This window comes from Chinchilla lanigera, unplaced genomic scaffold, assembly GCF_000276665.1.
Source record: "Chinchilla lanigera isolate Chin_1 unplaced genomic scaffold, ChiLan1.0 scaffold00084, whole genome shotgun sequence".
Lineage (NCBI taxonomy): Eukaryota > Metazoa > Chordata > Mammalia > Rodentia > Chinchillidae > Chinchilla > Chinchilla lanigera.
In genome coordinates this window covers 419,323-435,102 of record NW_004955485.1, presented here as the reverse complement: position 1 = coordinate 435,102, position 15,780 = coordinate 419,323, and the positions used below count along the sequence as shown (strand labels likewise).

Below are 15,780 nucleotides of genomic sequence, written 5' to 3'. Positions count from 1 at the left end.
TTTAGTGCTTTTTCTAGTATCCTTGTTTCCTGTCTGTCTACTTCCTTTCTAGTTTATAACTTACAAGGATTGTCTTCCTTAGCCTTCCCCTGCCCCATTTTATCTTTCAGGATGTCTTAAAATGTACTAAATACCACAAATAATAACTGTAGTGGATTGATGATAATTACTAGTCAGTTGCTGACTTCCTGAAGTAAAGGTTTATAATTGGTTACCTAGTAGACAGTAGTAACTTTTTTTTTACTTTAAAGAGAATAGAAAATTAAAAAAACAATAAAAATGACAGTTGTAGCTATTTAGCATCAAAATATATTAACTGTCCTTTAACTTTTATTAATAATTAATTTTATTTTTCATTTTAGTTAAAATTACTTCTTTGATCACTTCTGACATACTTGAATAAAAGTTACTTTCCAATAATGTGGATTTTTAAATTTTTAGAATAGTAAATAAAATATGTTATGTAGTTGTTACCTTAGCATTCATTGTTTGGAAAATTAGCATTGTTTAATAAGTTTTAAGCTACAACAGTAATAAATAATTCCATGTCATGAGTTGCCAAACACTATGAATAATTTCTCTTTAGGTTCTAATACTATCAAACAATCTTCTAAAGAAACTTCCTCATGGTCTTGGGAACCTTAGGAAATTAAGAGAGTTGGATCTAGAGGAGAACAAATTGGAATCCTTGCCAAATGAAATTGCTTATCTTAAGGATTTACAGGTAAAATGTTGTCCTGATGACTTTATAATTTTATGATTGAAGTTAATAGAACCCATTCTAAACTGTACATTTTTCATAAGATTTTGATCTAATTCTTTGACCAGATATTTCTATTATAGCATTAGACTGGGTTTTAAGTTTATTTGCTTTTGTTCTAACAAATGATAATTTTAAAAAGAAAATTCTACAATTTAGTAAGTCTCATCCAGCTTCATTTTCTATTTTGTTTTTTGGTGGTTGTGTTGGTTTATATTTACTTTGGTTGTAGGAGTACACGTGTAACTGGCTTTTATTAACCTTTCAGAAATTAGTCTTGACAAACAACCAATTGACCACGCTTCCCAGAGGCATTGGTCACCTCACCAATCTCACACACCTGGGCCTTGGAGAAAATCTGCTGACTCATCTTCCGGAAGAAATTGGTACGAGCCCTCAGGATATTGACTCCCTACTAAGAATATGCTCTTGTGCTTTCACACAATTTTTCAGATAAATTTAAGAAATCTATTTTTGAAAGCTAAGGTTATATCAGGCCTCAGATTTTTTGTAGCACACCAATGGTTGGTGTCGGTTGGTTGATTTTGAATAGGTTTCCTCATGGAGTATTCGGATTAACATTGTATTTGAGAATGTTTTAGTATACTTACATTTACAATAAGTTTTATATAATCTCAATCCAGAAGAATTATTTCTTCCAGATTTAATAAATATATGACAATTAAATTATTAATGTCTTGTACCAAAAGAACATTTCTTTCTGAGGCTCTGTGATTAATATCTATAACCAAATATCAACATTTGAATGTACTTTAGAATTTTTCCAAAAGGAAAACCAAGGGTCTCAAGCATGCTGGGTAAGCACTCTCCTACTAAGCTATATTCCTATCCCAACTAATGGTTCTAAAATTAGTAGTTCTATAGATTGTGTTCTGCCATCTGTAGTGTTCTATTCCAGGAGATCTGTAGATCAGTGGTTAAAAATGGTCTTGGTGATGGTAGAAAATCTAAAATCTGACTCAGCCACTTACTAGCTTTGTGTCTTTGGATAAGGCATGAACTCTCTAAGCCTCGTAATTTTTATTTGTAAAATACAGATGATAATAATTGCTTCATTTGGAGTTGTTCCAAATAATAATATCTGATGTTGTTTTTATTATTTTTCCAATAAATACTGTTTTCAGGTAATCCAGATTTTGACATTTAAAATTGGAACCATATAAGGCAACTTTTGATTATATTTCTCTTAGGTTGATTCAGCTGACTTCATGTAACTTACCTAGAAAATATGAATATCCTAAAATAGTGTAAGAAAAAAATTTAAAACTATGTAAATTGGCTTTTGGTTTACTGTTAAATATGTGATAACTCTGTTAATGAAAGATTTATATCAAAACAAAAATTTTCCACATGAGAAATTTATTAATATTAGAAATTATTGCTTTGTCTATACAAGTAATATAGGCACTGATTGTGTAAAGAACTCATTTTTAGAATTATATGTACAGATATATAGCCAAGCTATCCTAAACAAAATCTTTTGGACATAGAGAATTTTCAAAAAACTCCAAGCTTGAAAACTAATCACTAAGGACAAGGTTCTGATTTTGTCGGTATTGGTGTAGAATGAGACCTGAGCCATGAGGATTTTAAGAAATATCCCCAGTTGATTTGAATATGCAGTAAAGTGTGAACCCCTTCATTGTAGAATTTTAAAACTATAGAAAGAGATTGAGGAGAGATGTATATTAAATGTATGTAATCCTCAGTTGAATTTTTATAGTAACTAATTTTTAAAAATAATAATTTGATTTTTTTAAATAGGTACACTGGAGAACCTAGAAGAACTGTATTTGAATGACAACCCCAACCTGCACAGCCTTCCATTTGAGTTAGCTCTCTGCAGCAAGCTGTCAATCATGAGTATTGAGAACTGTCCACTCAGTCACCTCCCCCCTCAGATTGTTGCTGGGGGCCCTTCTTTCATCATTCAGTTCTTAAAGATGCAGGGTCCGTATCGCGCCATGGTTTGATACAGATCTGCGTGTCTCACACACTGTTCAGAATCAGACTGCCGTTCATGTTTCACTTCTGTATCTGTGTCTATTTATGTAGATATTGATATATATGGCAGATTTATAAAGACTGCATTATGTGTTTCTGCTAATAGAGGAATCATAGCCATTTAGATTTTTTAAAAAATTCTGTACAAAAGGCTTACATAAGTTTTCTTTGCTGAATTTGATCTATGTTTTTCTGTTGTGTAATCTGATATGCCAGTTTGCTTAAAAATTGCCAACAAATTATGAATTTATTAAATTTAAGGGACAGAGGTAGTATAGTTAGATAAACATTTCTCTTAGAAAAAATAATGGCAAATGATTTTGTTGCAACTTTTCATAAAAATTTTCCCCTTACCAGTTGTCAGATCTTCGTATATGATAGGCCCTAAAGGTGGAGTATTTCTTTAACTTATTTTGAAATTTGAGATTTAAATTTTATATATTGTTTACAGTCAGAGTAAATCACTGGATTTTTTGTTTGTTTGTTTTGATTTGCTCTGTTTTAATTAGTCACAGCTAGAGTTTATATCCTCTGTTAAAGAATTTGCATCCGCTGGTTTAAATACTAAGATATTTGCTTGTTGAAACAACTGGCAAGATGAAAATAAATAGTGAAAAAATCTAAAATTCCTTTAATTTTACTTCTCTGATGAGTTGTAAAGCAAAATATCTGAGGTAAGTCTTTGGATAGGGGTAGGGTATTGAAACCTTTCATAGTATAAGTATGTTTTCTTAAGTTTGGGGGAACAGAAATTTGCAATAAAAAGGAGTTTTTTTCATTTCTAAAAGTTGCAAATCCACAAAAACTAACAAATTTGGCAAATAAAATATACATAAACACATTCTATATATGTATATACAATGCTATATAGATATGTATTTATTATATCATGAACTACAATAGGTAACTTTAAGGATTTTTCTCCCTATCCTTGTATAATCAAATGAATATTTTTCTTTAAAAACTGCAATATATGTATGTTTCAAGGTTATTTAATAGTGTACTATGGTTTTATATCTTGACTTGCCTTGTACATCTTTCAGTTCTGGAATATCTGTGTCTAAGCACAATATCTTCACACTGTGCTGTATTGCTGCTGAACTAAATGCACTTTTCCCCATTTGTGGGGCACTGGCTTCAAACAATTCAGTTCAGTACCATTACTTTTAAACTCATCTTTCCTTGCTTGGTAGTTGGTAATACAGTTATGGAAAAGAGGCACATTGCATAGAAGCCATTGGAAGTTCCGTGGAAGTTATGTAAGATGTGCATGTACTATTTGATATATTTTCTTTCTCTTTATTGCCATTAAGACTAGCAGAATTGTAAATGTGTGCCCCCTTATGTAGTGCTCTTATTTTTGGTAGTGTTGATCTAAGTAATTTTATATTGAGGAGATGGAGAGGGTAAGTGCATTCTAGATATCATACAAAATACACTCCCATACAGTGAATAACTATTAAATATAATTACATATTGCTGCTTTTTCTCCCATTCGTTGGGCATTGTCCGATAAACAAATCTTTTTAAAAGATTAAAACTATATTGATAGAAATTTGGAGCATTTTACTTTTTCTGGAACTCAAATCAGGACTAGACTTGAAGTCAAACCTATATTCACAATTGGCAATTTTATAAGGACTATCTAAGAAATAGAAGGCAGGTGAAGATATAAAACCCTAGAATGCTTAAATGTGCTGTAAAACTATTGTAGATGTCACTGGATTTTACCAAGTAATATCCTTTCTTCTTTTCCATCTACTGTGGCTTTTCAGTTAAAATTTTGTTTATAAAAGGAATTAGTTTATTACAGCCCTTACCTTGAGCTTATGTCTATGTGTGTTTTTTTGAACTCGTGTCCAGGTGTGTTTAAGATGATTGAATTGGAACTTTAAAGGTGGTGGTGGCCTGTTGTCTTTCCTGAAAAGAAAATGTGGTTATTTCTTAAAATGAAAGTAGCTTATCATTTTAAAGTAAGTTAGTTACCCTTCCTTTTTTCTTTTGCATCTGTAATGGAGAGGCAGAGTAATCCCAGTTACGGTAGAAGTGGTTTTACATGTAAGTGGTATATGGCTGAGGAATTATTTTAAAAAATAATTTAAGATACATAAAACATGTCTTTTGTATGGATGGCACTTCTCCGAGCTCACTAACCTCATTAGTTCTTCAACCAAGAAACTAAAATGGACTCTAATTAGGGTATCCCTGTGAAATCAAGATACTTAAAATAGTGACACAATGAAGTAGTTTTGTTTTTCCCTAGAAACTGCAATGAGACTATTTGGCATATCCAAAAACTTGCCTTTCCCTAAGAAAGTGTTTTTCTCTGAGATTCAGGAAAGGAAACATCAAAATGTTACATTATAAAAACACTGATCTCAACTTTGGTTTTTGTTACTCTTTAGCAGTAAAATGGCAGTGGTAATATCAAACAGTCCTCCTTTTGTGAGAGTTTAATACTTTTTAAATTACAAATGGTTGTTTTATACAGAAGGGAAGGGGAGATACTAATGGGCTGGATGGGTAGGAATGAAAATAGTAATGGGCTGAAACTCTTGAAAAATAATGTATAAAATGTTAATTTGTACTTAAAAGTTGGGTGATACAATTAGAATGAGCAAATTTAAAAGTAATCACAAATTTCTAATTTATTTTGCATAGCTTGAGTTCTAACTCTTCTCCATCACAATTTGTCTAGTTTTTCTGTGATAACTTTTGTTACAATCTTTTGTTTTTCACAAATTTTGTTTAAGTCACATATATTGAGTCCAGATTTCAGCTTGCAAAATTCATATTTGTTTTTATCAATAAGAACAGACAACTTAACATTATCAAGTTATTTTGGGCTGACAACCTTGTGTCAGAACTGTCAGGAAAATCAGGCTCTATGGTCACCCCTTGTGTTAGTAAAACTAGATGAAAGCAAATAGCATGATCCAAAAAAGATAGTAGAATAAATTTCTGAAATCTATCAAGGTCATCTTTTGCCTGTACTTGAGGATAAGATAGCATATCAAATATATTAGCTCAGTCTTTTCTCTTGCTTTTGTCTTTGTAATTAGTTTAGGCCTCACAAATCACTGGGGCAGTTAAGAAAAAGCATGACAATCTTCAGTTGACTAGTCTCTGAGGATTTGCATATGTAAGCATCATGACATTGGTTTGATATCTAAGGGGAATGTCTTGAATGTTAAGAAAATAAGAGAACTTTTTAAAAATAGACATCAGTACCTTTGTTATTAACTAAAATGCCTACTGGTAACACTAATTCTGAGGGGATATTTCAAGATTTATTTTGAACTTTAAAAAAAAAGGGGGCTGGAGTTGGTTATCATTATTCCTAAAAACTGCTTTCTTGAGGGGCACATTTGTTAATTTTACCACTGACAATATACATTCTACACAAAAACTTCGGAATATAAATACCTGTTTATGATCAAGATCTTAACTTGATGGTAGTTAATAATACTTCAGATTGAGAATTTTCTTAGATTTGGTAGAAGTAGTTTCCACAGTTAGTTTAGGACAGGGCTATCAGGTGACAGATTTGGTGGCTTGAACAGTATATCAGCATTACATGTTTGGCAAATGTTCATTAACATCCTAAATGTGTAGATTTATTATGACAGGTTTTTTTTCTTAGCGGATGGCAGTAAAATTGCTTATTTTAACATAACTGGATTTCTATCAAATTTCTAATGGAGTAAGTCCTGAAAAAGTTCCCCTTCCCCGACTTGTACAGTGGTACTAGTTTGACTAACGTGGAGATTCACTTTGTGCGAATTATTAGAAGTCCATTCTAACAATCCTTTCAGCGGTGGAATAATATTTAAATGGAATTGCAAGTATTATATATTTAATAGGTACTCTTAAAGATCGTCTTACTTGGGAAATCTAATTTAAGACTTATGGGTGCTTTATCACTGACCATCATTAGATTTCCTGTGTTACCTAATTTACCTTTTATACTAGTGTCATTTATATGGAGAATTTAACCTTACAGTGGTCTGATCAAGGTTAATATACAAGGGGCATTTCTATCAACCATCGTTTCCATCTTTTCATGATTTTGAAATTACTCAGTTATGTCCATCTACCTATTACTTAAAAACGGTTGTCCTCTAATAAAGAGAATGTTAAATGTGTGGCTCAAATAATTATTTTAATATTAGCCTTTAGTAGAAAAGTATACCAATATATAGTGTTTTTTTATTTACTGTTTTTCTACTTCAAAACTCACTTTTAACATAGTCCAAAGTTGTCTTGTGATTGCTAAGTAAGAATACAACAAAGTATTTAATGATTTCAATTTTTTAATTTTAAAGATAATGAAAACATTAACAAACATACATTTAGAAAATTTTAAGATCACATTCTACTTATGTTTAACAGAGGGTATACTCTGTAAATACTTACCTAGTCTGAATTATGGTTCAAAACTAAAAGACATAAACAGCTTCTCTGTTACTTTGACCATTTAAAAAGTACCTTAATAGTAAATGTATTAATGTGTTTGATATAAATAATGCATTTGTAAGTGTTCCCCCAGTGAGTCTTTTAAAATTTTAATGCTCTGTGTCACTAAAACTGGATATGAAGTCAGTCAGTATCATGAAATCAAAAATGTGGAAATGAAGTAACTTCCACTACCATTTAATCTCCCAGAAAACTGAAACAGGTGTGGAAAATTAGGCGCACAAAAACATGCAACAAAGTATTACATACAGTCAAGTCTTGTCCTTCATTATAGTTGTATGTGTTTTTATTTACCATTTATGAAACCCTAAATTTATGAGAGGAAGGCTTAGTATACTGCCATGTCCTATAATGGAGACTGCTCCATAATGGAGACATCATGTTACTAGAAATAATTGAGTGGATTTTTTCTTCAGACATGGTAAAGAAAGTTTGTATTTGTGTGTGTGTGTGGGAGGAGGGGGCTGTAAGAAAGTGTAGCCTAACTCAGTTGTTTTAAGATGTTATGGTAACCAAAGATAAAAATTCAGTGCTGGATTCCTAGGGGGAAAGGTTGTGATATTATTGACAAAATTATTTGTTTTGCAATATTTCACAAGAACAAAACCTTTGAGGTTAAAGGAGATCTTATTCAAGAGGAACTATTCAATTGACTGGAGAAAACTTAAATGTTAGTCCTGTGCACGGTGTGATTAAATGTCATCTTCGGGGATTCTCTGATGTGTGTTTTAAAAATCACTGCGACTACCTTGACAAAACTGGATTAAAGGAAATTAAAGCTGGAGGCCCAAAAGCTGGGTAGGAAGTTACTAATGTAATTCAGTGGAGAGAGAACAATAGCTTTGATTAGGATTGTAGCAGTGAGGGTGGAGAGAAGTAGGCATCTAAGAGCATTTTAGGAAGAAAGGATAGTAAAAATTCATGATTAATTGAGTAAAGTAAGACATAAAGATTAATCCTAGAGTAGTAGTTTAAACATCTCGTCATATTTACTAAATTAAGGTATTTTGGGGGGAGGACCAGGTACTTACAGTTCCTTCAAAGGTAGGTAGAGGACTAGGAACTCCCGGGTGTCGAGAAAGTAATTGAATACATTGGCCCTGAGAAACTTAAGCCTGGAAACCTGATCTGGCAAAAAGACACTAATTGAAACAAAGATTCCCAGGGGAGATAGTGTAGGCTAGAAAGAAGATGGAATCCTAGTGAAGTGCATCATGTAGCTTTTGTGTAGATAGGGAGACGCTATCAAAATCTTAATTGTTACAAAGAAGGGAAGTTTAATTTTGCCACAGATTTGGGGTGGATGTCAGAAGGAAAATGTTAAGAGAGACTCTTTATCTTTCTGATAATCTTATATGGCTTGTTCTTTTTCTAGAAGTTTGAGGTTCAACACTAAGTTGTTTACTTGAGCTCATTCTGTTTTCCTGATAAGAGAATTCACTAGTATAAAGTTCCCTCTTACGACTGCTTTCATTGTGTCCCAAAAGTTCTGGTATGTTGTATCAACACAACATTTAATTACAGATAATGCTTTAATTTCTTCTGTGACCTGTTGGTTGTTCATTTCCATGTGTTTATGGAGTTTTTGTTGTTTCTTTTCCATTGATTTCCAATTTCATTACATTATGGTCATATAATATGCATGGGATAATTTCATTTCCTTTGCATTTACGTAAGCATGTCCTATGGGTCTATCAGTCAGGGGTTACTGGAGGAACAGATATAGTACAAGATAAACAACTGTATAAGGAATTACAAGTTTGGCTTACGATGGTCAGCTACAAAGTTGGATGAGGAAGCGTGCAGAGGGTATCTGCTTGCTGGAGATTGAAGAGCCCAGCCCCGGGCCTGGAGCTCGCTGTAGTGTCCGTGCAAGTCCGTATCAAAAGGCTGATGGGTCTGCCACGGAATGCTGAAGAATCTACAATGAAGGCCGGAGAGCTAACACCAGAAGGCTGAAGAATCCAGACGGAAGCCCAACAATCCAGAAGCCAGGAGACGACCAATCTCAAAGCGAAGACCGGAGCTCCTCTGAAGAACCAGCAGCCAGTCCTTCCTCAATTCCTTTTATTATGCAGTCTACCCGCTCTGGAGAGGTGGGTGTGGTCCTCCACACCCACACCCTCTGCATACCTGCCTCTTGCACAGGCTCAGGATGAATACAAATTAAGCACCCTGGACCCCTTCTGAGTTGCATAGTTAACCTTCTAAACTTCCGAAATTAACACAATATACAACATCCCAGAAGGGTAAGGGTGTGTCCTTTTCACCCCAAGAGGCAGAACTGCTGAGTCACTTATCCAAACCTCTAGACTCCCCAAGTTGGCACAGTGTATCAACCATAGCAATGGGCTAGCGTGTGGTCTGTTTTGGAGAACATGTCATGCGCAGCTAAGAAGAATGTGTATTCTAATGTGAGGTGAAACACTGTAGACATCTACCAAGTCCATTTGTTGTTTGCGGATGATAACTCCTACTTCGAAGACCCCAAAACACCAAAAGATTATAGATTTAATAACCAAATCAGTAGCATAGCTGTATACAAAGTGAACACTCAGAAATCAGTAGCATTCCTGTGCCCAAATAGCCAATGATCATATGACTGGCTATAATCTCTTTTTAAATTTTTTTTCTATATATCAATCTAGACATGTCTCCTAAAAATTGAACTTATTCTGCATTTTAAAACAATGCTGCTTCCAAATTCTAATGATTTAATCAACCAGTTTATTGTGGTTTCTTCTTCCCTTTTGTTTTTGCTAACTCTGCTTTTAGTTAACTTTCTCGAATAGATTAGGTTTTCTATAATTAGCTGAATGTATTTTTAATGGATTTATCTGGTGTATCATGGTCTTAGCCTTGTTAGCAAAGCTCAGGGGTAGGAATACAATGCCTAAGTTTTTAATACATTTGAATACCCTTGTAGTGAATACTAGCTATTTAACGTACTTTAAAGTTCTTCCAAAAGGAGCCCTCTAATGAGTTCCCTGAGATTTTCCTGTACCTAACCACCTTGGTGGTAATTTTACTGTTCTTCACCATTCTTGTTTGCCCAGGAGTGAATTCAAAAATTTTGATTACTAGAATTCTATTTTAATCACGTATTTTATTGAGATTGTGAAAGATCTTGAGTTTCTTGTGAACCTTTGAAAGCTTTCCATGACAGTCTTGATAACTTTGCCACTTCTCTGGTTTTGCTTATTTGGATTTTTTTTAAAATGTCAATTGTCTATTAAGCAACTAAGCTAATTTCATTTTTCCTGTTCCTTTTTTTTTTTTTTTTTTTTAAGTCTGACTCCATTACCTTTATTTTCAAGATGAAAGAATATCCAGAGAACGTAAATGAGTCATGCAGGATCATGTCATCATTGAAATTAGAATCTGGGTCATCTGACTCCTTAGTCAGTACTCCTACCCCACTGTGTATTTCCCATCAAAAGTATGGCATCTGCACTGTCATGTTGAAATAGGCTAAGCAGGTGAAAGCAGACACAGTGGAGCCAGATTAAAGTAGATTAACCAGGTGAAAGCTAAATCAAACCCACATGATAAAACCATAAACTGTAACAACCATAAATTTCAGCAGTTGCATACTTACCCGTTTAAACCAAATGCAAGTTAAAAACTACAAACACTTTAAATTGAAGATTTAAGTGTACAGTTATAGCACATACTTTGTTGTATTTTTGTTTGGGTATCTTTCATAGAGAGGAAATTTTTACTAATGTTTACCATCAATAATGACTTTACAGTCAGGGATTGAAAGAAATCATGACTGTCCTCTGTCTTAGCTAAAGTTAACTAGCTAACAGTAGTTCAATGAAAATGGGGGACTACCTCTTTAGCAGTGTTCCTTTGGCTGCCACACTGACTCTGATGCTGCACACCTGCTCACAAACATCAGCTTTGGGAAGTACTACTGTAATTGAAACTGTTCAGGGCTGACTAAAAAGGGGCATTCTTGCTGGCCAGCTTGATCAGCTTAGATGAATCCAGGGAACAGAGGCGTCACAAGTGTTGCAGCCAAGGGGCATTTCCTCCCAAGATCATGCATTATATATATAAATGTGAAAATTATCATAACTGTCTTTCATAGTGTGGTTGGCATGAGTCTGCATTCGGGATTTTTCTCTATCCTAGACTCAAAAATGTATCTGTGTCCTTGGAAAATCTAGGATATAGATATTTTCTACATTCTGCTGCTTTAGAAAAAAGTACATGTGCAGAATATACTAGTAAATGTAACACCATGAGGCAGACATCACTAAGTAAATATTGTTATTAGAGTGAAAAAAAAAAGACTTCTGTTTTCTGGCTCAGCATTTATAGAGGTGGAAGTTGTCACTGTCCTCAGTAAGTAGAAAGCTGAAGAACCTGACAATGGCAGTAAAACCCACAGGAAGAAACCTCCATGAAGACCAATACCCTGGTAGGAAAACCTAAACTAAGGATGAATTGCTGGAGGGTTAATGTGGGCAAGTGAGTAAAATTAGATGTGGGGATGCTGGTAGACGTGCTAGTTTCGTTGTGTGAATATATATATTTTTTCTCTATGGCATGTCATGCTGTATACTTAGAGTATACAAATATTTTAATTAAAAATTCCAAGGGATCTCATTTAAAAGGGATCCACACACTTTGTGTCTTTCCCTCCAGGATTGCGACTGGGATCTTACAGTAGAGACTGGGTGTGGGGCGAGGAAGGGGGAGGTTTACATGTTTCCAGCTTGTGAAGGGGAAAAGAAAAATTTTGAAATATCCCAGGAGTCTTCTGTTGCTAATGAGTGTTGGCCTCCAAAGAAGCTTTTTACCACAGCCTAACTAACCACTTTGCTAAGAGGGAAATACCCAACTCCCATGCGGGAGAAGAAAAATACCAAATTCTAGCGGTCTTGCCCCACTTAAGTGAGGAGAAACTGATACATCTGTGATACCCCAGGAGGACAAGCTCACTAAAAGATTGGGACCTAACCGTAGGACTAAAATCCTTTCCAGGCCGGGGATGTAGCTCAGTAACACAGCGCCTGCCTGGCAAACACAAGGGCCTGAGTTGATTCCCGGTATCTTGCGCCCCACAGATGCTTTCCTTTTCCTGGCACCCTAACACTACATCACTGAAGACCTGTGTACCTATGGGCTCGTAAGGAGAAATGAACACAGCTGAGGAAGGTGTGAGTAAAAATTTGCTAAGCGAAAAAAGGAAAAAGCATTAAAACACCAAGTGAAACCAAGCAAGAACTATGGAACAACACAAAATATGTAACAATGGGAGATACAAAGAAGAAAGAAACAAATATTCAAGCAATAGTAGTATTCGAGCAATAGTAACAGAATTCTCAAAATGTCAAGCACCAAGCCACAGATTGAGCAAGCTCAGAATACCAAGAGGGATAAGTGGCCTCAAACCTATACTTAAGCACATTTATTCGAGTGGTAGAACATTAAAGACAGAATCTTGAAAGAAGCCAAAAGAAAAAATGTTATGCTGGAGCAAGGAGAATTACAAGAGTTTTTAGAGACCATGCAAGACGTGTTTTAGTGTTGAGAGAGGAGGGTGGGGAACCACCTAGAATTCTGGTGGGAGTGCCCATCAAAAGGAGAAGGGTTGAGAATGTAGCTTATTGGTAGAATGTTCGTCTTGAATTTAACGTGAACAAGGCCCTGCAGTCGGTCCCCAACATGGCCACCAAACAAAACGATTCTCAAACTTGAGTCTACCTAAGGAACGGAAGAATATTAGAGTAGGAAAAAAGGAAAGTAAACTCACTGTCATGATAGAAGGGTTTTGAATATTTTTACTATAAAGACTAAATGTTTGATGTTTACCCTGATGTAAAAATTACACAATGTATATATACATTTCTCAAAATATCACATGCTAACCATAAATATGCACAATTTTGTTTGAATGTATCATTTGAAATTAACCATTTTTCTTTATAACAGCTTAAAGTAATAGCTGCAATGTGTTCAGTGATTGTAGCGTATGGATAACGAATGACAGCATGTGCTAAGGGAGAGGAGGAGGAGGAACTGAAAATGTTCTGTTGTGAAGTACTTGTCCAGTGAAGTGGTGTATGTCATTTGAAAGGGAATTGGAGTAGATGTAAATATATATTGCACATTCTAGGGCAACCACTAACAAAAGTGGGGGGAAAAAACTCATACTAAGAAATGATATATAAAATGCTCAATTCAAGTGAAAGGAGTCAAAAAGTGTGGAAGACAAAACAGGATGATAAATAGAAAATAATTGCAGTACATACTAATCCAACAATATCAACAATCTAACTGTGAATGGTCTTAATACGCCAATTAAAAGCCCAGGATTATCATAATAGATAAAAAAAAGACTCAACTGTATGTTGCATACAAAATCACTTTACACAGATAGTAAAAGAATGGAGAAACATCCCATACTAACACTAATCAAAGTTAATTAGTAATTTCAGGCAAAGCAGACTTCACAGCAAGGAAATTTATAAGGGATAAAGAGGGCCCTTATATAGTAAAAAGGTTAGTTCTTGAAGACATCTAGTACATAGATAACCTAAACACTGAAAATATGTAAGGCAAAAATATTTGCTAAGAGAAATGGGTCAATTCAGGATCGTAGTTGGGGACTGTAACAGCTCAGAAATGAACATATCCAGAGGATAAAAATCAGGACAGAAACGAACACAATACCATGAGGTAACTAGATGTAATTGATGTGTGGAGAACTTCCAACAGCAGAATACACGTTTTCAGGCTCCTCAAACATTCACCACAACCCCATTCTGGGCCATAAAACACACCAACTTTAATACAAATTGTAAAAGTATGCTGTCAAACCATGATGAAATAAAAAACAACAGAAAGGTAGCTGGAAAACTCTAATATATTGGAGGTTAAATCACACACTTCCAAATAATAAATGGGTTATTATTTGACCAATGTATTTTGAATTTAAGAAATATTTTGAATTAAATGCAAATGAAAAAAAAATTGGTATAAACACTACAGGGAAGTTTAGAGCATTTGTGTGTGTGTGTGTGTGTGTGTGTGTGTGTGTGTGAGAGAGAGAGAGAGAGAGAGAGAGAGAGAGAGAGAGAGAGAGATGAAAAATAAAAGTTTCCTTAAAGTAGAAAAAGAGCAAATTTAATCCAAAATAAAGCAGAATAAATGAAAATTAGAGTAGAAAGCAAAAGTAATCAATAGAGAAAAATCAAAACTGCAAACTGGTGGTTTGAAAAGATTAGTAAAACTAATAAGCCTCTAGTCAGGCTGAAAGAGAGCATAGTTGGAATGAAAGAAAGGACATTACTATGTTACTATCCGTGTACCCATTGTGATCCATGATATCCATGTTCCCATGGATATGAAGAGGGTAATAACTATGAAAAGCTATGCCCACAAATTTGATAGCTTAAGTGAAAATGGACCAATTCCTTGAAAGATACAAAATAGCATCCATGCAAAACTCATAATAAATGTGGTCTCTGTTAAAGAAATTAAATACATAATTAATACAACTCACCGATGAGTTGTATCAAACATACGAGGAAAAAATGTTCGATACAGTCAGTTCTCTATAGTCTGTTTGAAAAGACAGATGTAGAGGGGAAATTTCCTCATTCTGTGAGGTTAGAACTACCCAAAGACCTTACAACAAAAGAAACTTATGCACAAATCTGTCATAAACATTGATGCAAAAGTCCTTAACAAAATGTTAGGAAATCAAAATAATGCCTAATAGACATTATACAGCTTCCAAGTAGTATCTACACAAGGCTGTTTCAGCATTAGAAAATCACTCAGGGTGATCCATTACATCAACAGGTTAAAAAAAAAATACATGATCATATCAATAGTGTCATATCAATAGAAGCAAAAAAAGGATTTGTCAAAATCAAATACCCCTTCATGATAACTCCCAGGAAATCAAGGATAGAGTAGAACTTCCTTAAGTTTATAACATCTGTAAAAACCCTTAAGCTAGCATCATAATGGTGAGAAACTGGAAGCTTTGCCACTAAGACTAGGAGCAAGGCAAGGATGCCTTGAAAATAATGATTATAACACAGTTGCATAACACAAGGTTCATATGCAAAAGTCAATTTTCTGATATACCAGCAACAAACAGTTGGAATTTAAAATCAAAAACTATACTACTAATATTAGCATATCTCCCTCTAAATGAATACGTGGATATAAATTTAACAAAATAAGCCAGCTGTGGTGGTTCGTACTTGCAACCCCAGCATTGAGAAGGCTAAAGCAGGAGGATCACCATGAGTTTGAGGCTAGCCTGAACTATATTTTGAGATCCTGTCTCAAGAAGCCAAAAATTAATTAACAAACATGCATAAGATTTATATGAGGAAAAATACAACTATCTGGTAGAAGTCATAAAGCTTAAGAAATAGAGAAATGTTCCATATTCATGGATAGAGACAATATTGTGAAATTTTTAACCACTTGATCTACAGATTTAATAATCCCAATCAAAATCCCACAGGGAATTCTAAACAATGACG

At 34.4% G+C, this 15,780-nt stretch overlaps 1 protein-coding gene across 5 annotated transcripts in view; it reads left to right on the top strand.

The window, feature by feature from the left end:
• Shoc2 (SHOC2 leucine-rich repeat scaffold protein) overlaps nucleotides 1-4,610 on the top strand; it is an 87,275-nt gene extending 82,665 nt beyond the window's left edge. For all 5 annotated transcript variants that reach the window (XM_005403743.2, XM_005403740.2, XM_005403744.2 and 2 more), the window contains 3 exons: nucleotides 587-724; nucleotides 1,029-1,146; nucleotides 2,546-4,610. In XM_005403743.2, the coding sequence (XP_005403800.1) occupies nucleotides 587-724; nucleotides 1,029-1,146; nucleotides 2,546-2,754 (465 nt within the window). In that variant the 3' untranslated portion in view covers nucleotides 2,755-4,610. The remainder of the gene's footprint in view (nucleotides 1-586; nucleotides 725-1,028; nucleotides 1,147-2,545) is intronic.
• Nucleotides 4,611-15,780: the final 11,170 nt, after the last annotated feature.